This window comes from Diadema antillarum, unplaced genomic scaffold (genome assembly GCF_040938485.1).
Source record: "Diadema antillarum isolate AM-2024a unplaced genomic scaffold, OU_Dant_1.0 seq00000576_RagTag, whole genome shotgun sequence".
Classification (NCBI taxonomy): domain Eukaryota; kingdom Metazoa; phylum Echinodermata; class Echinoidea; order Diadematoida; family Diadematidae; genus Diadema; species Diadema antillarum.
In genome coordinates, this window is record NW_027271511.1 from 269,781 (window position 1) to 288,598 (window position 18,818).

The 18,818-nt window shown below is 38.8% G+C and overlaps 1 protein-coding gene across 1 annotated transcript in view; it reads right to left on the minus strand.

The window, feature by feature from the left end:
* LOC139735402 (uncharacterized) overlaps nucleotides 1-18,818 on the minus strand; it is a 36,766-nt gene that overhangs the window by 189 nt on the left and 17,759 nt on the right. The window contains exons 9-21 of the mRNA XM_071646152.1: nucleotides 17,951-18,039; nucleotides 17,125-17,368; nucleotides 16,463-16,572; nucleotides 14,111-14,366; nucleotides 12,570-12,658; nucleotides 10,730-10,961; nucleotides 10,032-10,077; nucleotides 9,109-9,197; nucleotides 7,576-7,813; nucleotides 6,045-6,220; nucleotides 5,148-5,470; nucleotides 3,960-4,187; nucleotides 2,568-2,693 (exon numbers count right to left, since the gene is read on the minus strand). Coding sequence (XP_071502253.1) covers nucleotides 2,568-2,693; nucleotides 3,960-4,187; nucleotides 5,148-5,470; nucleotides 6,045-6,220; nucleotides 7,576-7,813; nucleotides 9,109-9,197; nucleotides 10,032-10,077; nucleotides 10,730-10,961; nucleotides 12,570-12,658; nucleotides 14,111-14,366; nucleotides 16,463-16,572; nucleotides 17,125-17,368; nucleotides 17,951-18,039 — 2,246 coding nt within the window. The remainder of the gene's footprint in view (nucleotides 1-2,567; nucleotides 2,694-3,959; nucleotides 4,188-5,147; nucleotides 5,471-6,044; nucleotides 6,221-7,575; nucleotides 7,814-9,108; nucleotides 9,198-10,031; nucleotides 10,078-10,729; nucleotides 10,962-12,569; nucleotides 12,659-14,110; nucleotides 14,367-16,462; nucleotides 16,573-17,124; nucleotides 17,369-17,950; nucleotides 18,040-18,818) is intronic.

Below are 18,818 nucleotides of genomic sequence, written 5' to 3' on the forward strand. Positions count from 1 at the left end.
CAAAAAATTTGTCAACATTGTCAGTGTTTATCTGTGCATTCATTTCTTTCTGTGTGGAGTCATATGGGTGGTAATAAACATTTGGATTTAAAGGTAAAAATTTCTATCAAGTAAGTGATCCTGTACATGCATGATTTTTTTATTCTTTTAATATATTTTTTTAGCATATCACCTGATGAACATGAGTTCAAACTATTTCTCTACAGAGATTTAAACATTCTAATTTGGGGTTTATAAAATCATCTCTCTCTGGTTTGCTCAGGTAGTCCCAATCATGCATATCTTTGTGAGCACAAAAGCCTTTAGCTCATATAATAGGGTGCACTGTAAATATTTCAAATGGATAGCTCACTACGTTTGGGCAGTTTTGAAAAGTGAAATCTTTATTGCTCAATTCCTCAAAGCTCGCTGTATATGATCAAATTTTCAGTGTGATCCCAAACTGCGTCAGACATATCATCAATACGTGTATCTCATTCAGGCAACTAAGTTATGTATCTCGCAACATCTTTCCCAAAAGGCTCTGAATAATTTGGCTTGTTCTCTGCCCACTCATTGCACCATATTGCAAATCTGCACAGTGTGTATGACTTTAACAGCTTCTCAGATTACACGCTCTATGTGTTTTCTTGCTTTCTAATTTGTCAAAATTGCAATCATCATAATTAATGAAAAACAAAGAGAAATTAAGAAAAAGGAAACAAGACCAGTGTTCATTTATAAAGCATGGTAGAGTCCATGAATAAAGAAATCTCATTGTAAGATTAACTGATGGCCTCAATGATAAATCCCATGTGATATGTACTGTCATTTGTAAAGCATTACATGATGCATTTACCATCCGACTTAAGTAATTTATAAGAGAATAGACATCTATTCACTTGGAAATGCTAAAGAAGGATGAACATGCAACCTGCATTCACTCACATCAATCACATGCTCCATTACTTTCATCCTGATCATAATTACTGGTAAAGTTTCACTGTTATGAGCAATAATGTTGAAATGTCATGACTTTACCGTTTTCTAAACGACTGAAACTATACTAATTTGAGAGCAGTAACTTTAAAGGGTGTGTGAATAGGTAAAGCATTCATCATTACGAACAAATATGACAGAATTTGTATGGCTTCTGGAATTACACTGACATTCAACATTCACAAGCATCAGGCCTTCACTTAAGGACGAAACTCCTACATACCTGCTCCAGAAGCATCAATATGTGAACCCATAGAGACCGGTGCATACGTAAGCAAGAGGCCATACATATCAATAGTTATATTGCTTCAAATAAATCCCATTTCTATTTTGGTGATTTGCAAACAACTATTTTGTGAAGTCTATGCAGCCCTCTCTTGTTACAAATTGATCAAGATTTCTAAAATGCAGACCCATTGTAATAAGACATAAAGAAAGTTGGCCATATACCCAGTGCTTTCACAGTATGGTTCATTCATCTTTCCTCACCAGTGGAATTTTTTTTTTTTCCAAGCGAGCAAAGTTTAATCCGAAATTGGATTTTAAACTTGTTTATCACCAAACAACATGTGGCTATGATATCTTCTATACCCTATTCTACGATACAGAGATTTCATGTGAATTGTACAAATGGCAAACAAATAATCCAACCCAGTTTTACTTGTGAATTTATTTCCATTGGAATCAGTTATGTAAGTCCTGCTTTTCTGCAACATTGTAGCAATGTGATGCCGTGCAAATGTTAACCTTCTTTTGCATATCAAGGAAAACATGGGGACTAAAATGCCACGGACATAAAAGTCTGGTGATTCTGATTGCAAATTTCTTGACGTATATCATATGTCTATGGCTTCTGAAGATGACAAAGAGTATATGCCAGAAATAGGAACTGCTGTAAAATGCAAGAAAAAAAAATTGTTGCAGCTGATTGATAAATTGCCCTTCATTGAATCCAAAGAATGGAAAAATAAAAATCTACTTCTACGTAACATCGCCTCATCTCACCCCATCTGCATGAAAGGAGACTGAAATGAGATAAGAGTCTGGGATGAAGCTTTTTCTTGCCCACAGGCACAGAGCATTCATGAAAATTAAAAAGAAATCTATCATGTCATCACACGTACGCTTACTCCTATGCATATCCTTCGAATTAAAGCAAACCAAAATTGAATAAATGGCTGTAAGCACACAACCATGGGACAAAGAACTTTTACGCATTGGGGATAAAATGCCTTATTCCACTGCCTCACGCACTCATGGTTGGTTCAAACTTTTCAATCACACTGAAGAGTTAAGAGAATGCATGTACTGTGAACAAATGACTTGAACAAAGTTTGCCTAGTTTCCAACAAAGTATACTTTCACAACCACAACTTCATCTGCATGTCAAGTCTGAGAGGGGGGCACAGTGTGTCGGGAGGGGGGGGGGGAGCAGAGTCTGTCTGAGAGGGGGCAGAATCTGTCGGTGGGGGGGGGGGGTCAGAGGCTGTCTGAGAGGCGGGCAGGGTCTGAGAGGCGGGCAGGGTCTGTGGGGGGGGGGGGGGGGCAGAGGGGGTCACGGTTTGTCTGAGAGGGGGGCAGAATCTTACCTGCTCCTTGAAGATTTTGGCAAGAGGGGCACAGTCAGTCTTCTTGATGAACTTGACCACTTTGTCTACACTCCAGTGCAGTGGGTTGCTGTCAAGGTGAAGGGTGTTTTCGCTCTCATTTGGTCGCTGAATGCCGCCCGTATTCTGTAGAAATTTAAATTTCCAAAATAGTCACTAGATTATCAGAGGGTAAAAGCAAATAATTCGCTGGACCACATCTATCCACTTTTGCTATGAACATTGTTTCAATAAATGCAGCTATACAAAGGAAAACTACAATAGTTTGAAACACAAACACACATATATAGCAAAAGGAGTCAACTCACAAGACTATGGTAGTCTCATGAAAAACTGAAATGGTGACAGCAAGGAAGTTTCACACTTGAATCTCCTAGTTGAAATATCATTTTGGCAGGCAGGAAGAACAGTGAAGGCTAGGAAGTCGTCATAACTTCCACTAAATCTTACTTGAATGTGGTAGTGCAGATCAAAACAGTGGGTGTCAAATTTCTTGCAAGAACATAAGATCTAGTAAGGGGGTAGGTACCTTGACACTGGCAAAAATTAGAATACAAACATAGGATAGTGTGGGAAAGGGTTGTATGATTCTTTGTATACCTGGTTTGTACTTTTGTCACTCTCAAATCAAATGTTCAGACCAAAGATAATGAAGAGTTTGATAGCAAACAGAGTTAACTCCACTCTCCTTAATTTGAGAAATTTGCAATTAAAGCTGCTAGAAGACAAGAAAATAGTAAGAAAATATGGAATATCTTTTCATCATAACATCAAGAATATCCCTCATTTATAGCAGGTGAGGAATCAATGGAAAGTTTTATTTTGCTCCGTCTGATGACTGACTTACATTTAATTGTTTAGAAATGGTTCTTAACCCATATTGCAATAAAGCTCATCATCATGGAGGCGCTGTGGCATAGTGGATATTAAACTCCCGACTCTCCTTTGGAGGACCCGAGTTCGAATCCTGCCCAGTGCTTACGTCCTTGGACAAGATGTTTTAACCCACTATGTCCCTCAACCCAGGTGTATAAATGGGTACCTGGCAATGCTAGGGTAATAACAATGGCACAGTCATCTGGCAGGCTACCCTGGGTAAATAAGACGTCATCATCAGCATCACCATCATCACCATCATCACCATCATCACCATCATCACCATCACCACCATCATCATCAGCATCATCAGCATCATCACCATCACCACCATCACCACCATCACCACCATCATCATCACCATCATCATTATCACCATCACCACCATCATCATCACCACCATCATCATCATCATCACCATCACCATCATCATCATCACCATCACCATCATCATCATCACCATCATCATCATCATTTGTGAAGAGGAGAGGGACTCACAGGCTTTTTGTCTTTGGTATGTTTGTGCTTGTGGCGCTCCTGCTCCTGTTGCTGCTGTTTCTGCCGTTTCTGATGCTGCTCCATCAGCAGCCGTTCCTGCTCCTCTTGCCTCTGACGCTCTTCTTCCTTCTTCTGGGCCCGGGAGGACGTCAGGCGGGCAGCAAACGTCTTCATCTTGGTGCCTCGCTCTCGGTGGGGGAGCACCAGCTTGGGGGCACTGTGCTGAAGCTGTGGGAGAAGGATAATAAGAAAGACAGGAGATAGATAGATAGATAGATAGATAGATAGATAGATAGATAGATGGATAGATAGAGAGATAGATAGATAGACAGAGAGATAGATAGAAAGATATGGACAGACAGATAGATAGAGATGGATAGAGATATATATATATAGAAAGATGGTTAGAAATAGATAAATAGATGAATAGATATAGATAGATAGATAGATAGATAGATAGATAGATAGATAGATCGATAGAAATAGATGAATAGATATAGATAGAAAGATGGATAGAAATAGATAAATAGATATAGATAAATAAATATAGATATAGATAGATAGATAGATAGATAGATAGATAGATAGACAGATAGATAGAGAGACAGATAGACAGACAGATAGAGAGAGAAAGATAGGTAGAGACAGATGGTGGCATATATAGAGAGATAGATAGGTGGAGATAGATAAAGATAGACAGATAGATTGGTGGATAGATAGATAGAGAGAGAGAGAGAGATATTGCAATGAGTAAAGTAAGTTTCTTGTGTTAACATTCGTTATTGAAATCCCCATTTTGTAAATTTGTCTATATCAAATCAATACTGACTGAAACTAAAAGAGATATAGGGGCATATAACTCCCAAACATGTTTGTTTCACTCAAGGAAATAACGACAGGCGAGTATCTTGTGAGACAATACAGTGACCAATGAATTTCCCAGTGGATGGGTGTGTGTTCCTGTAGTTTATTCCCGGAGTCTAAGAACATTCTTGAAATCTATGATTCCTAGTACATTGAAATCCTTCTGATAAAACTTTACATACAAGTTTCCACAGGGATGTGTGTTCAATCAGTTCAAAGACACTCCTCATGTGTTTATTTCTTTGTGAATAAGAATTCATCAATAATAATGTTATAAGTTTCATTTTAGTCAAGAATGTAACGGATATCAGTGTAGCAACTGACCTTTGTTCTTTTGGCCGAGTCAAGCAAGGCCTTGGCCACACTGACCAATGGTTTCTTGGCTGAATGCATCACCTCTCTCCTCCTAGCCTCAGCCTCGGGACCCCCACCACCAGCACCCCCATCACCCCTGGGTGTGGCTGGGTCACCCCTGCCTTGCTCTGGAGACTCCGTCTTTAGGTTGTGCTTCTTGCGGTGGATGAAGAGCTGCCGGCGCTTCTTGCGCTTTCGTCCCGGGCCTCCCTTCTTCTCTGCCGTCTTTGATGGCTTGCAGCCTGGAGGTCTGCCGATACGTACCATCTTGTGTTTCCTGCCATAGGCTTGGACTGAAAGAAGTGGCGGTCATGTCAAAAATACATCTCAGTTTCTAACAGAGCTTACTTGTCAAAAAACAATAGGTTATAGCACTCGGTTTCACCAAGAAACACACATGATGAGCTGAACAGTTGTTAGTTTTGATATTGATAGATCATCTTATGTTTTAAGATGTAGATACAGAAGGTAAAGATGAAAATAAACAGCAGATAGTTATACCAAGATAACTACAGCAGTGCAGCAGACATACTGTATACTAGTAAGCTGTTATTTTTTTTTAATTTCGCAAATCACTGTTGGACCGCGAATTTAACAACACAGGAAAATATTGCCATGCGCTAGGGTAATAGTGCATTTACAATGTAGCCTGTGTCAATTCGTGAAAGCAACATCTCGTAAAAATGTCCAATACCTCATCATTCACGAAAATAACAGCTTATACAGTACCACACTCTGCATTGCACAAATAGGCTGCGACAAGATAAGAAATACTATACAGGGGGCTATGAAAATGACTGACATGTATGTGGAGCAGGGTGTGGTATGATTGGAGTTGGATAAAAAGGTGGGTAGAGCTGAACTCACTGTACTTGCTCTTAGTCAGGTTAAAGCACTGTTCAGGGCAGGTGTCAGTGACCTGGTTGAGGGAGACCAGGTTGGGACAGCACTCCAGGTTCAGACAGGTGCTACGAAGAAAGCCTGGCACCTCACTGGCTGTCTTACACAGCTCTATCATGGCGTGGTAGCTTTTGCCCTTGTACCTGCACAATGGAGTCATTTTCAGATAGTTCAGTTAAACTCAATGAGAATATAAAAGAAGTTATTTCATGCTAGCACAGCAGATCAGATTTTTTAAAAATCCCCAACATATCTGTCCATAAGTCATTCAAGCCACGTGGATAAAGCAGCCATAGTACCTCATGCAAAGCATTTTCATTTGTGTGATATTAAATTGACCAAACAATGATTATTATATCAAATCACATTGGAATATTCCACACACACACAAATCAATAATGACATGCTGTTACAACCCACAACGCAAACTTGCTCACCTATTCTTCATCTTCTGATATACACAGTACTACTGAAGACACGTGCTGACTGTATAACCACCTAGGAGAATTGTCAAGCCTGTCAACTGTGACTGTTTCCAGAATTTTTTCTTTGTAATTCACCCCCATTCTCCCCATCACAAAGTTCTACAATTCCATGCAATAAATAACTCACTCAACTTCTGCAAAATATGGCGATATAGGTTAATTGATTCATCACCCTATGACTGAAAGAGCAATTGAGGACTGGGAGAAATTAACAAAAACAGCACAACTCTTATAAACAAAAAAAGCAACTATTAATATACCATTATATTTCATCACATTCTTTCTCTCCCTCGAAAACAGTGTACAGTGTACAAACTATGTATCTATGAAGTACAATTTTCCTATTCATCCAGTTATCTATCCATATTTCTATTACGAGTATATTAACTACTCAATTTTCATCAATCCGAGAAACCATCAAAGCAGAGTCTATCTGAACACCAAATCTAGCTGTCACAACTGATTGACAAATTGCCCTACATCGACGTAAATAAGCACTGAATTGATCAGTGTTTTAGTAGTAGCCACGATAAACAATCATGGGCATAAATACTCAACAGGATTCGAACCTACGACCTCCTGATCACTGGACAGGTGTCATTTCCACTAGACCACCGAGCTTGCGCTCGACAGCAAGTTTCAATCAGTTGCAGTGAAAACATCTCGATGGAAGAATTTCATGAATTTGAATGATTACGCAGTACCCATTGCATGTTATAAGGATTAGAACCAACACTTGCTGTCGGGTGAAAGCTCAGTGGTCTAGTGGAGATGATGCCTGTCCGGAGGTCATAGGTTTGAATCCTGCTCGAGTATGTACACCCATGATTTTTTATCATGGCTTCTACTAAAACACTGATCAGTTCAGTGCTTATTTGTCGATGTAGGGCAATTTGTCAATCAGTTGCAATGAAAACATCTTGACGGAAGAATTTCATGCATTTGGAAAAAATCTAGCTGTCTACGGTTATTTCTGCCTAACGCTAGAGTGACAAGAGTTGGGAAGCACTAACTTTGCCTTCATGACGTGTAGGGAGCCATTCATCCCTGCTGTCTCCTCATTCTCAACCTGAAGCTCCCGCAGCACCCTGGGAGGCTTGTAGGCCGCATTGATGAGCATATGGAGCACCTCTCGGAGCACCAGGGGTACCATGCCGGGCCCCACTGACTTGGGCAGCTCAGCGATGCGACCCTTGTTCAGGTACGGGCCTGAGAAACACTTGTGGTTGTAGTACACCTTGTCGATCCAGTCTGGTGGACGCATTAGGCAAACGAGAATGAATTAAGATCTAAATGTGGGACAGATGCTGAGGATGAGGTTATTATCATTGACGAAACCTGCTGCTTGAAAAACGGCCTAGCTACCAGCAGTCATGAATTGAAAGCACAGAAATTTGAAAACTTAAGAAGACATGATGGAGATAAAGCACTACAGTCACAGACAGAATTTGATGTGTTCTGCACCAGAAGACATTGGGATCTACCATTTAAAAGGTTCATCATTCATGACAGACTTGTTTTAGACACTGCAGAGAAATTCTGGTGTCATTTCAAATCATTGGACCGTCTACAAGTTCTCATACAAACTTAGCCAAAAACCACAAATGCAAGAATCACTTATCTTCTTTCTGGTTATACACAAATCTTGACTAAATTCTCTTTAAATACAACTTAAAAAATTAAATGCTTCCTATCAAATTACTCCAAATCTTCAAGATTTGCTCACCTTTTTTCTTTTATCAAGCTTAAAGGGATGGTACAGTATTGGTAGAGATGAGAATTGGGCTTTTCAATTTTTGCAAGATACCAAGAAAACACTCATGATATAGTATAGAGCATACCATTTTAAGAGGTATTCAAAGTCTATTTGATGAAAATCGGGTTTGGAATGACTGAAACATCCAAAAACAACGTAAAACAAAGCGATCGTTATAAAGTGTGGGTCCCACACTTTATTAGAATCACCCTTTTTTGGATATCTCAGCCATTTCAAAACCAATTTTCATCCAATAAATGTTGAATTCCTCAAAGAATTGCATGCTCCTTCATATTTCATAAAAGGTTTCTCATTATCTCACCAAAAAATGTTAAAAACCTGACATTAGGTCTCAACCAAAACTATACGATCCCTTTAATAATTGATAAAATCCATATTTTCAGTTTGTTCAAATTCATGGGAGTTGATGACTTCATTACCTCATGCTACATGCATTATATGTGAATGCAACTAGAATATGAAAACATATGAAACCTTCAAATCCGGATCTTTCTTAGTTTCGGTCCCATTCTACTCAAATTTTGCCGTTCTATTTAACTTTTTTCTTTTATTAAAAATAATTTGAACATATGGAAGACTTTCCCTATCTATTTCTTGATAAAGAAGCATATTACTTTTTTTTTTCTGAATTGCTGGGCCAGTGCTTGAATACAACCCAGCATCCTTGAGCATACAAGCTCCTCACAAAGGGTAAAAAAACTGCATTGAATGCGAGTAATGACAATACTATCTGCACATCAAGAACCAATCTCTAACTGATCATCCATACCTTCCTCTGCTCCATCCTCGTCTCTGGCAGCTTCTCTCACCTCCCGAACTCTGTGGTAGAGGTCACGACCTGGGCTCATTGGGGTCAACCTAACCAGACATAGCAACAGCAAATGTGAGTGTAAATTGTTGCGGTTTCATTAGGTTGGTCCTTCAGGAAATCAGAAATTGCTGGGCATTATATAATTGTGTAAAAAACTCTTGCTACCGCATATGTTCACATTCCACTGATACCTTCTAACTCAAAGTCTGGTATATTCTATTCATCTTTTCTTTTTTTTTTTTGAGACTGCACCGTATTTGTGGCTTCCCTAAATAATTTGCCAGTAGAAGAAACACTTTCAAAACTATAAGCTTTCTAGATATTGGTAATTAGTGAAAGACTTGAAAGCAGCTTACAAACTAATGGAGAATGGGACTATAGGTGTCTCGTGACTTTTGTCCTCATTTCATGCCTTATCTAATTCAGGTTATTGTTGCATTCCTACAAACTTCATGAATTTCCTTGTTACACCATACACCTTCACCGACTCCAACACAAATCCGATGGGTCCACATCCTATTAATTGTTCAAGACCTATTTGGGACAAACTACTCCATTACACGCCTCTGCAATTCTTGTTATAGACATAATTATTTACTTCTGTTGAACTAAATATGTCTGTGATAGAACTAAAGGTTATGTGTTATAGTTTCCCAGAGAAATGCTCACAAATGTACTTAAAGCACATCAATATTATAATTCATTTTTATCTTTCACTGTAAAAAGCATACATAACTGTATTAACCATAATCATGTAAAGATAATTCATAAAACAGAAGAATTTTCAGGGCTCTTTGACAATGTCTTTGTCTTTACATTACTCACTGATGAACACTTACACAGCTATACAAACAAAAAATAAGTCACGAAGCCATACCCACCTCATTTTTTCTGGCCATACGATAGCCACCCTCTTTGTCTTTCGTGCTGTGGAAAGAAATACATACATCATGTATGGCAAGTTACTGGCAGAAGTAAAAATAGACAACACGCTAACATCAGAAGACCATGAACACAATTTTCATACAGAGACCGTTGTATCGTTGATATGTTTTTAAAAAATGAATGTTTAGCAGATTAATTTGTGTTTCCACAGAGGTTTATTTCACGCACACCAGGTTAAATGTTGCATGCATTTATCCTTGTGAAGCAAGCGGTCACTTGCTAATAACTTGCTGCATAGTTCGGACACAAAATCTTCATACTTCAAACTTTTCTTCTTCTGTTTTTGTTCAAATTCAATTATGCCCCAGTCTCAAATCTTAATTTCTAACTATCAAATCATTATTTTGAAGTTATTCAGCCAAGAATTATATCATGTTTAACACTTCTATAGCAGAGAGAAAAAAAAATCATCAGTTTTTTTAGAACATGATCCATGGAAATGTTGAGGTGTGAAAATCATCAATTCAACTGTTCAACTTTAACAATTTCACAACATCCCTGATTCACATTCAATTCTAATCACATCTTTAATGTTGTGTTATAAAATGTTACTCTTTCTGTTGAGACTAACTTTCAGCTGGCCCTGACTTCCCCTTTAAGCCTGGTGGCAAACTGATCACAAACCCTGACTCACCCAGCAGCTTTTTGGGAGTGCGTAGGTGATGGCCACTGCTATCACACCAACCCACTGGGAAGATATCCGTAGACTCCACGTCAACGATGTGGTTTGGCAACTTGCTGCCATCGAAATGGAGCCACATGTGGCGGCCAGCAATCTTGGTCACCGTGGCCGGACACACCTGGTTGGCGTTGAATGGGTTCACGGCCTCAAGCTTCATCCCATGCTGGAAGTCATGTTCAGTATTCTGTGGGCAATCACAAACACAAGGAAATTTTCCATCACAACTTTTGTTGTTTTTTCTTTAATCTATCGGTGTCATTCCACGATATAGTAAGTAATCTCTGTACAGTTGAACCTCTCGTATCCGGACAAGTCGGGACTGGGGCTCATCCGGATAAGGGATTTGGCCGGATACGGGAGACTCAATGCTTTATACATGTACATATACATACACATGTACTGATGTAGCCCATTGTAGTACCACATGTAGTAATGTGTATACTGCAACCTTTTCATTGTTACACTCAGTAACAGACCCCAAAATAGAGGTTCATGTTTGCAAGAATGAAATCATTTTCTTTTATAAATTCTTGGGATGATTTACCTAAATAATTATTAAGAAATGTATCAAGTAGATCTTGAAAATAAACAGTACGAGTCGACGAAACTACGCTTCAAAATTCGATCATCACGGCTCGGCAACGGCGACTGTAGGTCGCCATTGTTAGATGGCCTCCCTCTCTCTCTTTGTGTGTGTACTGTGTGTGAACAATTTTTGAGTGTTCAATATCATTCGTTGCTCAGCCAATGACTCGAAACAATGCATGTCTATCTTGTCATATCGACGGCTGTGTATGGACCTATATGTGGCAATGCGATATGAGAGGACTCGAGCGCATAATCTGTCCATGTTCTTGCGATGATTTGGGGATGTTTGGGGATGTTAAAATGTCTGAAGGTAAGCAATTTGGAAGGAAATTTGATGTAATGTATGTTAATCATGTTGGAAGTAATATGTAATTCATGTGTGCTTGTGTAGGAGTTCTCAAGGAGTTGGGAATCCCCCTTTCCTCCCGTAATTATTTTAAAAAAATCACGGCGAGATTGCGTCCGTATAATAGAGAGATCCGGATAAAGGGAGGCCGGATAAGAGAGGTTCAACTGTACTTCCAAATTATACTCTCCTTGAAAGAACAAAGTATTTCAGAAACATCAACAGGAAACATTCAAGCCTATGATACAGTTGAGGATGTCATATACATATAATAATGAAAAGTTTCTCTTTAATGTCACAACTAGCAAATATTCAAATTAATGATTCTTACATCGAGTCGTATTCATTGCAACTGATTTGACAAATTGCCCTGACAGGCATGAGACATGAGGCATGACTGATTCAAAGTTTCAAACTTCTGGTCAGGGTTGAATTGGGATGATGTGAAGCAAACAAATTCATCACAACAAAACCATACCAAATAGATAGATAGAAACATAAATAGATAGATAGATAGATAGATAGATAGATAGATAGATAGATAGACGGATAGATAGATAGATAGATGGATAGATGGATAGATGGATAGATAGATAGATGGATAAATAAATAGATAGATGGATAGATATATAGATAGCTAGAAGGATAGATAAATCAGTAGATAGATTATGTAGATAGGCAGATAGATAGGCAGCTAAACTGATAGATGAATGTATAAATGCATGAAAGAATGAATAAATGGAGGGATTAAGAGATTAATAGATAGATAGTGGGAATAGAAATACAGGATGACACTGGCTTTTATTCAGTCTAATTGATACCAAAGTTGTCATCACAAATGTCAATCTGTACACTTACCAATTTGAATAGGGCTCTGTGAGCAGGTTTTCCCTTCACGTGTCGCAAGTAGGCATTCCAGTCAAAGTGGTTTCCTTGCTGTAGGAAACCTGTAAAACACGTCCAGAAAGAGTGCAGGAATAATTCATGTCAAATGTGAGAGGTCAGGTGTATTCTATTTCTACCTACAGTAGCACAGAGAGACAGGATTGCCATGCTGGGGTACAATTCATGAAAGTCTAACGAGATACTTTTCGCTCATAAGACACACTTATGAATGAGTTCATGAGATGGATTTTACTTCTCTTTGAAAGTCTCACATAGCTACAAATGAGCGACTTTTGTCATTCTGAGATTTATGTCAAGACTTTTATATGATGACTTAATGAAACAGACCCCTGGTTCCTGTCACACCATTGGACAGCACTATTCAGTGGGATAAGAATGCAGCTAAGCCTCTGACCATATGAGCACTGCATACACTAAGAATCCTAGCATAGTTACCTCCGCCACGGAAGGAGGAGGTTAAGTGATCATCGGCGCTGGTTTGTCTGTTTGCAAAATAACTCAAAAAGTTGTGTACGGATTATAATGAAAATTGCATAAAAAGTCGATTTTGACACAAGGAACACCTCATTCAATTTTGGTAGTGATCCGAGAATTTTTATGGATTTTTGAAGGATTTTTCATCTTTTGGCATATAAGGTCAACGAACTTGGGGTTGAAGCTGTGCGTGCTGGAGGTTTACATACACGCACTGAAGCACATGCTCTGCTGGAAGAAGGTGCCGTACAATGACGTAAACAAAAGGCTTCTATTTTGGGAAAAACTGCATGCATGTAAGGGTGGAAATGAGTTGCTAGCTTGGCAGAGGTCTGTGCTCTCCAATTGCTTTTCTAGTTAGAGATGAGATTCATAGTCCATAAATTAACTCTACAGGAGCTCATGAGCAGAGCTATTTCAATTCAATTCAATTCAATTTTATCTATTTCAATCAACAAAAGTAATACATAAAGTATGCATCTGTTTCCATAGCATCGGTGTGTTATCAGTTGAGAATTTCATCTTGGTTGGTTTGAATGTTGATATTACAGGTTGCTATATTAGAGAGACATTAGTGAAATAGGCAAAAAATGCTAAACACTTGGAATGCAAGTAAGAAAACAACAGAATGTCACACCACTCCATTTCATTGCTATCTGTTTTGGGAAATTTTTGTCATCATCAAGTTTTGTTTGTTGCTTTTTTTTTTAACTGGTGTCTCTTGCATGTAAGGCTTTAATTTCATACAAGTGGTTTCACTTAACATTACCAAAAGAAAAAAGAATTCCAAGAGGAAAGATTTGGATAATTTGCAATGAGGCAGAGGATGTCGAACTCCATTCCCACCTTGTCATTTGCAAATATTGTGCATTTGCAGTTACTCTTCAACTTGTTAAACTAATAATACTTTCAGGAGGTACAGATGATCACCACAGCGCAAGATTACCATCAAGTGAGTAGCCTACAAATCTCAAAGCCAGCATCATTGTGGGGCTGCAAAGTGTTTACATTATTCATACCTTTTGGTGGCGTTACTGCCACTCCGTTTTGGTGAGCCCAGCCGACAGGGAAGATTCCGCCAGACATGCCATGACACGTCACCCTAATCTCCTCCCTCTCTGCTTCGGGTCGAAGGTCATCAATCGTCACCCGGAAGAAGTACACGTTGAAGACGTCAGTCACAGTGGCTGGACAGATTTGTGATGGGGCTTTAGGATTGACTGCTTCCAGGCGCATGCCGGCCAAGAACTTGTGGACATTGATCTTATTGTGCTCCTGTCAGTCAACAGAGCAAGTGAAAACAAAAATAAAATGATAGCAGCATCACTTCAGTAACAATAAGAAGATTCTGAAACTTCTTCTGAAACATTGTGATGTATAATAGTGTGATACATGCTTTTATTCAGTAATACTGGCACAGTAGTAAATCAAGACTAGAAATGTAGTGACTGGTATGCCTCCGCCATAATGCATGATTCTCCTAATAGGTCTATAGTACATGTGGACAATGTGTGATGAGAGTTTCACATAATTGGCAAAATATTAAAATGACATGCTTGTCACAAATGTGTTCACCTTCCTTGACCTAGGTTTTTTAAAATTGGATGAATAAAGGAGCATGTATTTGGGGATTTGAGGACTTTTAATTGACTTTATAAGTTTATGCATTGAGTACTTTTCAAGGTATGGATAAAAAGTGCAATTTCTGTATTGAATAGTAGACATGCATAAATAATACTAAGTTTCAAGATAACTTGAGCCACTTCTGAGATATGGGGAAAGAAGTAAAGTTCAGCACTTTCACTTGACCTTTGACCTTTGACCTTTTTAGCTGTAGCAACAAAAAAAAAACCCAACCAATTCCCAGAGAATCTCTATTGGGTAATGTATGTATACACAAAGTTTTTAAAAAATCCTGCAGGCATTGCATAAATATGAGGGAAATAGTAAAACTTTGAAGAATTGACCTTGACCTTTGACCCCTGACCCTTGACCCCATGAACCAAAATTCCCTAGATAATCACTACCGGTCAGTACATGCATATATATTATGCTCCATGAAGATACCTTGAAACATTTCCAAGATATGGAGAAAAAATGACATTTTAACATTGTCACTTGACCTCTGACCTTTGACCTCATGACCCAAAACTCTCACCAGAGAATCTTAATTGGGTAGTACATGTATACACTAAGTTCCAAGTAAATATCTACAGGCATTGCATAGATATGGGGGAAAGAGTGAAATTTTGAGCATTTGACCTTGACCTTTTGACCTTGAGTATATGCACCCAACCGTTGATAGGCACAACTTCACCCCCTCATACACATATATGCCAGTTAAGTTCCATTAGGATACCTCACATGGTTTTTTTAGCTACGCTGTCCACAAAATTGATTACGCACGGACGGAAGGACAACCCGAAAACATAATGCCTCCGGCACCACTTCGTGGCAGAGGCATAAAAATACCGAACAGTCTTTCTGTGCAATCACTATGGTCTAACAAGACATAATAGACAACAATATGCAGTAATAGAAATTAAGTAAAGAAAATGAAATAAAATGGCAAATTTATTAAAATGAAAAATACGCAGATGCAGAACAATAACAGCTACAACACATCGGCCTTGAGATGGCAAAACAACGTATCTACATCCAACATCATTTCCAGTAAATCGAGTTTGAAGTTTCGCAAACCTACAGCTTTTTTTCTGTTTTTGTTACACACTTCATATCTTACCCTAGAAGGACCAACAGCATCAGTAATACAGCGCATGCAAATTGATTTCACCAGACCCTTCACATTTAGAATGATTTGCATTTAATCAAAACATACATTGTTTTGCTGTCTCAACATAACCACGCTATTGCCATTGCTACGGCAAAACAACGTAAGTCTCGATCACTGGCGCACGTATAATGTCCAACAACGTCAATACGCGTGCGCTGCTGCAGCCACACACGGCACGCAGCCTATTACTGCGTAACTGGCAAAACAATGTATTGCATGTAGATACGTTGTTTTGCCAAGTCCATGCCCGACGTGTGTTGAGCAGGGGCAAGCGTATCGCTACTTACGTTGTTTTGCCAACAAAGTTTGAACAATTCCCACTGGGAGGGGGTGTCATATCTCAGTAATGGAATGGGTTCTGATTTCAAGATTTGGTCAAGAGTTAGATCATACTAAAACAAGCTGAAATATGTGACTAAGTGAATTTTCATGGAATTTCAACGTCATTTTGCCATCTCACGTCCGACATTTCATTTGAGAATTGGGGGAAAGGGGGGCAGAGAGCAAACAAGGCAGGGTTGGAGGGAATCCCAGTGAGAAAGATGCAGCAGACTGAGACGGAGGTGAGGTATCTTACCTTGAAGAGTTCTGGTGGTAGACTTGGATCCATCCCAGCTTTAGTAAGAGCAGCTTTGTACAGGGACTGGTAGTTACCTGCATTGCACTGGGGGTTCTGGTCCTTCACAACTAGCAGTCATGAATGGTGATAGTCACACAGAAAGGGTTGAACATCATCTCATATAAGTGAGAGTCACAATGTAAAGAATATTGCTTAATCTGCATGAAACTTTCAATAACATCATGTTCTTATTATTATCATCATTATCATAACCGGAATTACCTATGATGGTGCCCAGTAAGTCAAAGACATGTAGAGGGCCATTTCACAGATCCAATCCTGAGCCTGAGGAGTTCAGTGTGATGTATCCATGAGGTGGTCAATTTATGCAATCTGGATTCAATTTATCATGCCTCTGTTTCCAGCGATAAGTTTAGGCTTAAAGGCATTATCTAATTATGCATTATGATTTGTTTTACATGCTTTCTAAAGGCTTCTGAAGAAAGAATGAAGGCTGATATGCCAGCATATTCACATTGTATGGTCAAACTAAATATTTAATTTATGCTTGCTTATGAATAATTCTCATCACGGATATTACACCAAATAGATCAGTCTTCAACAACAGACATCATACAGCAGTCAAGTCTGTGTAGGTTTATTCATGAAGCAGGGCTTACTTTTAGGAGGTCCAATGGCCACCTTTCTGTCCTTAGCCCAGCCCAGTGGGTGGACCCGCCAGGACTGATAGAAGAGCCAAAAGTCCTGGTCCTCGTGGGTGTAGCCCAGGTAGCGCAGCTTGAGCCGGCCCCCGCAGTTCTCCATGATGGTGCAGATCCAGGCCTGTAGAGGGCAGCGTTCATCGATGACGTCCACCTGTAGGCCCCTCTTGAGTCCCATGACTGGGTAGAGGCTGGCTGGAGCCTGTTAATCAATCACAGAGTTTTGAAATCAACCGAAGGTTAGGAGTGAGTCAGATGCACTGCTAGGAGATTATGGAATGATTTCCCACTCTCAGAAAAATCTTCCGTTAGTTACATGCTTTGTCATGACACCTGTTCGTCATTATATAAAATTCTTTCAAATATCATATGCAAGACCTCTAAAGACAGCTTCAAAAACTAGAAAACTAGAAAGAGAAGGATGGAGCACTTAACCACAGTATTTCTATTTGAGTAGAATATCTCTCCAGCAAAAAGTGTCACACATAATTGTATGTAACACGGTTTGATAGTAGCAAACTAGAGAACAATGACATGTTCCCTGTAATATCGAAAGTAAAATCAAAACATACAGAACAAGTATGGCTCATATGGTAAAAGTTTATCAAAAAGAAGACATATGGTAAAAGTTTCATTATAAAGAAGACATTAAATATGTTTTGGAATTACAAATTCTCGCTATTTTCATTGAAATTGTACTTCTAAAACAAAATGGAATGGAACTACTTATCTGACTAACATAAGCTTCTTAAATCTTGAGTATAAAGGAAAGAATTGACCTTACCTCTCTCAGGATTTGCTCAGGAATTGTTTTTGTTCCTGTTAGTGTCTGGATCAGGAATTCTTGCCAGTTGATGGGTTTTTGGATTAGGGCTGGAAAGAAAAAACATGGACACAACTTTAAGTAAATGTCTTCACGAGTGTATACATTCTTGGTATCTCTCATTGGATCTATCAATTCAAAAGTCTGACCACAGATAACTGGGGAAAGGGACATGATTAAAGAGCTCTTTCTAAATAGCATTTACTTATATATCTTTATATAAATAAAGATATTGTGAATTGTGAATAATGTAAATTGTGAATGTAAACTGTAAATTGTGAATAAAAACAAAATTTCTCTAGAATATCTTGAATATAGACGGCAGGGATATGATTCATCAACATGAGAAAACATGAAAGTCAAAAGAAGAGCAGTAATGCTGGTGAGCAGGGCGGTGTCACGTCCTGTGCTTATATCAATTATCTCTTGATTCGCAAGTCTAATGTGATCTCCTATATCAACCTAGCACTGAGATCTTGTGTCAAGTCATTCAAAAGCGGCAAAACTGTCAAAAAGTGGAAATTTCCTCTGAAAATAAACTAGGTCTTGGAGATCGAGGTAGTTGTCTGTTCATGTTGAGATGAAATGTAAACTTGAGAGCTATTTTTTATCCATATCTTGAATATTCCTCTTATTCTTTGTCATAGCTCTAAATCAAATTGTGGTTTGCAAACAATTTTGATGATAATGATGGAAAGACATCGTAATGATTAAGATGATGTCCATAATGATGGTAAAAAGCAGAAGAAAGGGATGGAAGATGACGATGACATTACTGATGAAGAGAAAGAAGGTGGAAGAATGAGAAGATAAAAATGATGATGATGAT